An 8,297-nucleotide genomic window follows, 5' to 3' on the forward strand; every position below is an offset into this window, starting at 1 on the left:
TGTCTTAGTTTCACATGGACAGGGACTACTTATAAGGCCATGCTTCTTGATGGGTCAATGCTTGCAATAAAGCGGCTAAGTGCTTGTAAGCTTGGAGAGAAGCAATTTCGGATGGAGATGAAGCAAGTAGGAGTACTTAAGCATCCAAATTTGGTACCCTTTTTGGGGTTCTGTGTTGTAGCTGAGGAGAAGCCGTTGGTCTATAAGTAAATGTCTAATGGAACTTTATATTCTTTATTGCATAGATTGGCCAAGTAGATTGAGGATTGGCTTGGGTGCAGCTAGAGGTCTATCTTGGCTTCACCATTGCTGCCACCCTCCATGCCTCCATGAAAACAGAAGCTCCAGTGTGATTATCGTTGATGAAGACTTCGATGCTCGCATAATGGATTTTGGATTTTCGAGGCTTACAAATGGGGATGCTTCATTGCAGAAGGATGTGCATGGATTTGGGGTGGTGCTTTTGGAGTTGGTCACTGGCCAAAAGCCATTTGAAATAAAAGCATCTGAAGAAGGATATAAGGGAAATTTGGTGAATTGGATCGATCAGCTTTCTAGTTCAGGAAGAATCAAGGATGTAATTGACAAGGCTCTGACTGGAAAAGGATATGATGATGAAATTTTGCAGTTTCTGCAAATTGCCTGTAAGTGTGTGGCTGTTAGGCCTAAAGAGAAATGGTCTATGTATCAAGTTTACATATCATTATGCAGCATTGCTGAGCAACTTGGTTTCTCAGAATTTTATGAGGAAAATTCACCATTTATAATATGAAGTTGTAACTTGTATCATTCAACAAACGTGTCAACTATGGTTTCTTGAATTTTTTGAACAACTCGGAACATGCTAAAGGTTCATATTCGGGACCTTGACTCTGATAAAACAGTAATTTAGATCTACTAGCATAAATAGCAAAGGCAGAGATTATTTGTGCTTGACTGATGAAAGTGCTAGTAACCCATTAGCTACAAGTACTAAGCAAATTCAAAAACTACTTCTTTACTAGATGAATCTTACTAATGAAATCATATTAGAATTTTGAGTTTGGCAATTTGGTAAAGCACATTCAAGAATTTTACAGAAATTAGAAGGCTATTCTGAGGAAAATTGCTCTTAATTAAGAAGACAAGACAAATTTCGTGCAAAATATTTATAGCCACTAGAGAACAAGTGGACTGAAATCTGCTATTCGAAGGAAGGTATTAGGTTTAGTTAAATTAAAATAATGTAATTGCATTCTATTTCATCCGCTAAAAAAAACTTTGAGCAAGCAGTAAAGCACCCACAAATTACTGCCTTCTGCTTGTGAGGTGGCAAGGATTCCTTTCAACTTTTCTTGTGGAACTTGCTTCCCCATTTTGCAAATTCATTTAAGACAGTTAAAGTAAAGCTTCGCAACATCCAATTTGTTTCTTGTGTTCAAAAGTAATTGAGTTTTGAGTCTTTTGACCAAATATGATGAGAAAATTTTTCCAAGTTTTGCATCATCAGCTGTTGCAGAGGATGATGTGAATTGCTTGGAAGGCATCAAGAGTGCACTCAATGATCCCCAGGGGATGGAGCTTCACAAGCCCTTCAATTCAATCGAACAATCCTCGTGGAACCTGTGGAAATGAATCACTCAAAATTAAATCGTGGGTGATTTTGAGCCGACATTCGTGTACGCAGGATGCGCGGGCACACACGAGTTCAACCAAATCGGTTTAGGATTTGCCCTCTGCGCACGTGCGCATAGAGAGAGCTTTTATCCTTAAAATTCTTGCTTATGCATGGATAAGTATCTATATATAAACGCAGATCCCTTAACTTATTTTTCCCTAGTGGAATAAGTTCAATTTCCTTTCAAATTTCTAACTTCAATAGTGCATTTTGAGAGTCAATTTCTCATTCACCCAAGTATCATTTTGAGTAAATAAATAAATCATTTCAAAGCATTCACAGAATAGAATCCAAACCTCTTAAGATTTTTTATTTTCGTTAAGTAGATCCCACTCAAAATGTGCCCTCAAATTAGCATACTAATATGCTATTTTTTCAATAGACAAATGGTCTATGAGCCAAGTTTACAAATCACTGCAAATTGAATTGTATGATGAAAATCCCCCATTTGTAATACGAAGTTGTAACATGAATGATTCAATGCATTTATCAGATAGTGGTTTCTTAGGTCTATTCGGGATCTTGACTCTCATACAAAACTAAATTAGGTTATCAGCACGAACAGAGTATTTGTGCTTGACTGATGAAAGTGTTAGTAACCCACTACCTCCAAGGAGTAAGCAAATTGAAAAAGCAATTCTTTACTATAGATAACTTTTACTAACGAAATCAGACTAGAATTATGAGTTTCGAATTTTTGGAAAGTGCTTCCAAGAATTTAACAAAAATTAGAAAGGTCTTTGAAGATATTTCCTCTTATACGCATCTTAATTAAGGTAAAGACACAAAGATCATGTCAAATAAAGATAGCAACTAGAGGGCGTGAGGATTGAACATTGCTATCTGAAGGAAGGTGGGTTAGGTTTAATTAAAATATTGTAATTGCGTTGCGTAAAACAGTTAACTGTTTGACCCACTAACATTTTTTAATTTTTATGGAATCACCCACAAATTCTTGTCTTCTGCTTGTGAGGTGGCAAGAAATTCATTTGCACTTTTCCTGTGGAAGTAGCTTTCAGTTTTGAAAATTACAATTAAGGTAGTTAAAGGATAAGCTTCACAACATCCAATTTGTTTCTTAGGTTCAAAGACTTTTGACCACACCAACCCCAGATGCTACTTTTCAACTTTTGGATCATGATATTACAAATGAATTCACAAACATAACTGGCTTAATTATATAAGTAAAGTTCCTAAATGTTAAATATAATTTTTTTCCCTTTCAAATATGGAAGAAAACTGTTGGGAATATTGGCCATGATCATGAAGACACCCAACAGCAAAAACCTTCCTCGTTCAAATAAAAAAAGGATTGGGTGGCAGATTAGTAAATATGATATAAAAACCCAAATGCCTAAGATTTGATTGGGTGTCCATTAAAGCAAACAAAATTCTCATGGATAGTTATAAAAATATTCGTAAAGATACGGTCGACATGAATTAAACTTGGCTTCTTATAATAATAATAATAATAATAATAATTTTATTTATTTATTTTTTAGTGCAGCATCCAACTAGCCCATTTTTTAATAATAATAATAATAATAATAAGTTCATTCATTTTTTATGGCCATGACCACAACTTCTTGGTCAAAAGCACTTAATTAATCCACCCTGAATAATGTCTCTTTTAGTCAAAGAAGCTATTATCATGAATCAGGAACTCACCATCATTGACAAGAACACCCAAAAAGCACCGCCCGCAACAGCCAAAAGCGACTGTTACAATACGTACATGCTTAGCAAGTTAGCATAGAAGTCTCCTTGTAATTTGCATTCTCGTTTCAACACATACATTTGAAGTCAATGTCACCATTCCATAACGTTTACAAGTAAACTTTGATTATTCCATTTTTCTTTTGTCTGTGTATGGCCATGAATTTTCATAGTCCTGTAACCATCATTAGATGAACCAAGATCATATTTCTGTAACAAATTTCATTTTCATTTTTCTTATTGGTTCATCATGCAGGGCTTACCATTAATCCATGTTACAAGCTATGTAAAAATCTTTATCTTACTTTATATAGCAACCCAGATAACTTTTTCAAGTTTGGCATCAGAAACTGTTGCAGAAGATGATGTGAAGTGCTTGGAAGGTGTCAAAAGTTCACTCAATGATCCTCAACGGAAGCTAAGTTCATGGAGTTTTGGTAACTCTACAATTGGTTTCATATGCCAATTTGTTGGAGTTTCATGTTGGAATGACAAAGAAAATCGAATCCTCAACTTGGAATTAAGAGAAATGAAGTTGTCAGGCCAAATTCCGGAGCCTTTGAAGTTTTGTAAAAGCATGCAGAGACTTGATCTTTCAGCTAACGATCTTTCTGGTAACATTCCTGCCCAGATATGTGATTGGTTGCCTTATTTAGTACTGCTCGATCTTTCAAATAATGATCTTTCAGGTCCTATTCCAGCTGATCTTGGTAATTGTACTTATTTGAATACTTTGATTCTTTCAAATAATAAGCTTTCAGGACCTATCCCATATCAGTTGTCAAATTTAGGCAGGCTTAAGAAATTTTCTGTTGCTAATAATGATCTTACGGGTACAATTCCTTCATCCTTCAAAGGATTTGACAAGGCTGATTTTGATGGAAATAGTGACCTTTGTGGGGGGCCTTTGGGATCAAAGTGTGGAGGGTTGAGCAAGAAGAATCTTGCAATCATAATTGCTGCTGGTATATTCGGTGCCGCAGCATCAATGTTGTTAGCTTTTGGGCTATGGTGGTGGTACCATTTGAGATGGGTTAGGAGGAGGAAGAGAGGTTATGGTATTGGAAGAGATGATGATGATAGCCGTTGGCTTGAAAGGTTGAGGTCTCACAAGCTTGCTCAAGTTTCATTGTTTCAAAAACCTCTTGTTAAGGTTAAATTAGCTGATTTAATGGCGGCTTCAAACAGCTTTTGTTCAGAAAATGTTATAATTTCGACTAGAACAGGGACCACCTATAAGGCCATGCTTCCTGATGGGTCAGTACTTGCTGTCAAGCGGTTGAATACTTGTAAGCTTGGTGAGAAGAAGTTTCGTAATGAGATGAACCGATTAGGACAGCTCAGGCATCCAAATTTGGCACCCCTTTTGGGATACTGTGTTGTGGAGGAAGAGAAGCTTTTGATTTATAAGTACATGTCTAGTGGAACTTTGTATTCTTTGTTGCAAGGAAATGCTACTGAACTAGATTGGCCAACAAGGTTTAGGATCGGTTTGGGAGCAGCCAGAGGTCTAGCTTGGCTTCACCATGGGTGCCAGCCTCCATTTCTGCATCAAAACATATGCTCAAATGTGATTCTTGTCGATGAGGACTTTGATGCTCGGATAATGGATTTTGGATTGGCCAAGCTTATGACTTCTTCTGATGAGAGTAGTTTTGTGAATGGTGATTTGGGTGAATTTGGTTATATAGCCCCTGAGTACTCTAGCACAATGGTTGCTTCATTGAAGGGAGATGTGTATGGAATCGGGGTTGTGCTTCTGGAGTTGGTCACAGGGCGAAAACCGCTTGAACTCGGCACTGCTGAGGCAGGATTCAAGGGAAATTTGGTGGATTGGGTGAATCAACTCTCTAGTTCTGGCCGAAGCAAGGAGGTCATTGACAAGGCTCTTTGCGGTAAGGGCTACGATGAGGAAATTTTGCAGTTTCTGAAAGTTGCATGTAATTGTGTGGTCTCTAGGCCTAAGGACAGATGGTCTATGTACCAAGTTTATCAGTCATTGAATAGCATTGCGGCACAACATGGTTTCTCAGAACGGTATGATGAATTTCCGCTAATTTTTCACAGGCAAGATGGTGGGTCAGTGTAATAGAAGTTCTACATTTTGGTGGTAAGTCATCAAAATGCTATTGATGTAAATGGTTTGATTGCCATTTATGCTGCATTTTCTTGTTTGTTCTATATATACCTGTATGATACAATAAAATTATCAAAGTTCTTGAATGTTTGAGGAATCTATTTGTTTGAACTTTGCATTTTTGTGCCTCTTCAACTGCTTGTAGCCTTACAATTTTTATTGAAAAGAGTAAACGAAGCTGGAATTAGTGTTCAAAATAAAACGATGCCCGAATGTTCCACGAATAATTTCCATTCAGAAGGATACTAATGCTTTTGTTACCTGCTCTGCAAGACAGCAAAGTCATTACTGCTTCTTTGTGCTGACAGATAAAAGTGCTTCTAACCCCAAAACGAGGTCAACTTAGAACTAGACAAAGATGTTACCAACAAATTTATGTGTTTATGGAGAATGTAGCTTAGCAAAATGCTATGCATTTAGGTATGTCATTAGACATATAAAATGGAGTCATTTCCCATCTGCAGTTACTATGCTTCTGGAGGCCATGAAAGGATTCAATTCGGTTTGCAGAAAACCAAATTGACCGAAAACCGAGTTTCTGAACCAATTTGGACCAGCTGGTTCGATTCGGTTTTAAGGCCCAAACCGACTTGGTCTGGTTTCAGACACAATGCCCAACTCGGAGTTCCCTTTTACCGCAATTGTGGATCAAAAAGCGTATAGCCCATAAGTCAAAATTGAGTTACTTTACTGCAATTGTGGATGAAAAAGCCTATACAGCCCGGACCTGGGATGACAATAGAGTGCGGTGGGGTCGGGGTGAAGAAGCTTATCCCATTCCTTATCTCATTAAAAATTTTATCTTTATTTTTTATTTTATCTTCTAATAAATTTAGTAGGGTGAAAATAAAAAATCGCTATGTGGGAAATAATTTTTCTATACCCACTATATTTTTCATTTGTTTATTTTATAATATATATAGATACATGATTTTAATAAACTAAAAATTAAATATTTAAATAAAATCATTTTCATCTTATAAAGTATTTAAATTATTTTAAAAAAATCTAAATGTTTGAAATAATATCTTGAAATGATATTAAAATTGAAAAATCTTTAAAAAGAGCAGTATCTTAAGAGAGAGAAAAAAACATAACAATATTTTAGGTTTGAATAAAAATTATATTAAAGGATTTTCTCTTAGTTATAGTCCATTTATATCAAGTAAAAATAAAAAAAAAATTATTAACTAACATTGCAATTGATAAAATAAAAATTAGAAAAATATTTATATATAATAGGGATTGGGGTGGGGGTGTGGATTACAAAACTAAACCTCACCCCGTTAAGAATTTGGAGATTATTTTCCTCCATTCTCCACCTCATTTCTTAAAAAATATTTAAAATTTATCCTATTTGAGATGAAGCCTCATGCGGCCCCAAACCTATGGAGAATTTTACCATCCCTACTCAAAATTTAAAATTGAGTTACCCGGAGATAATGTGATGTATAATTTAGTTAATTTGATGGTTGTTGTTTGAGTGCTTTTACAAAAGACATTGTTATTCAAAAAATCGCTTTCTATAAAGCGCTTTTAGAAACACCCCCAACCACTAAAGTTAACTTTAACTAAGAGTGGATCCTAATTTAGGGCCTAAATAACTTTGAACCAAAAGCACTGCACGAGAAGAGAATCTGTCTCCCCCATGCAACAATGAAAGGTCTCTAAATTTTACTTTGGACCGTCTTTGCTTCTGCTTCTCGAACCATTCAAAACCAACTAAGTAAAAAGAAACAAAGAAGGATTAAAAAATATATAAAATGAAAGTGAAAGTTAAAAAGCAATGAGCAGAAATTGCTCCTTGCTTTGCTCTGTTTTTCACTTTGATGATTTCATAAAAGAGTTGTAATTTCTCTGAACAAATATGAATATCAGTTTTCATGAATTCCTCAAGTATTCAAAAACCAAAATATAATCTCTTCGATGTCACGGAGCCTATTGTTGCCGAAAAAATCAGCATGAGAAAAAATCAGCATGAGAAATGCTTCTAGATCATTTTATTTTTTTAAGTTCATTTTTACTTGACAACTAAATTTTACGAAAAACTCATTTATCATACATACTCAACAACTAATATTTATACTTTGTAATAATAAAAAAATCTATCAAAATCTCCTATACATTCTTTGTAATGACACAACTTAAATATTTGGGTTTAGAAAGACCGAATTTCTAAATATTTAAATAATTTAGCGCTTATTCAGACACGTGGCACAGGTGGAGGTGGGCTGGCACACTACTAGTGGGTAGTTGCTATATTTTGTTACCACCATTCAACATTTAAGAGAATACGTACATTGAGAATTTAGCAGCTTTTAGTTGATGAATATTGCTTTAGTTGTACGTGGAACACAATGCAGTCATCGGCATGAAAGAAGAAACCAAATCCAATAAAGAAAAAAAAATCATACAGAGATCAAATTTTCTGCAAATTGCAAACAAAAGCCTACTCATAATGCTAGGAGAGACTGACATTTCTTGGACACAGTTCCATAAATTCCACATGTCATCAGCTTGGTGTCTGGTTTTTTCATGCAAAATGGAGCCCTGCCCATGCATCTTTCACTAAACAAGTAACAAGGGACATGTAAATGCTGGTGAGTCACATTCAAAAGCTGTTTACCAAAACTTTAACCAGTGAACTTTACATGCTAGAAGATTGAAGCATGCAGCAGCCTGGTTACTGGGGGGGGGGGGGGGGGGGGGGAAAAAAAAAAAATTGGGAAACCCCGCCCAAAAAATTTGGGGGGAAAAAAGCCAAATTTTTTAAAGGGAAAAAACCCC

General features: G+C 35.7%; 1 protein-coding gene and 1 pseudogene across 1 annotated transcript; both read left to right on the plus strand.

Moving 5' to 3' along the window:
• Positions 1 to 772, plus strand: part of LOC112097415 — a 1,701-nt pseudogene extending 929 nt beyond the window's left edge.
• A 2,664-nt stretch (positions 773 to 3,436) lies between these two features.
• LOC18040041 (inactive LRR receptor-like serine/threonine-protein kinase BIR2) lies at positions 3,437 to 5,596 on the plus strand. The gene has a single exon (XM_006430973.2). The coding sequence runs from the start codon at positions 3,624 to 3,626 to the stop codon at positions 5,460 to 5,462; it is 1,839 nt and encodes a 612-aa protein (XP_006431036.1). The 5' UTR covers positions 3,437 to 3,623; the 3' UTR covers positions 5,463 to 5,596.
• The last annotated feature ends 2,701 nt before the right edge of the window (positions 5,597 to 8,297 follow it).

Source organism: Citrus clementina, unplaced genomic scaffold, assembly GCF_000493195.1.
Source record: "Citrus clementina cultivar Clemenules unplaced genomic scaffold, Citrus_clementina_v1.0 scaffold_6, whole genome shotgun sequence".
NCBI classification, from domain to species: Eukaryota; Viridiplantae; Streptophyta; class Magnoliopsida; order Sapindales; family Rutaceae; genus Citrus; species Citrus x clementina.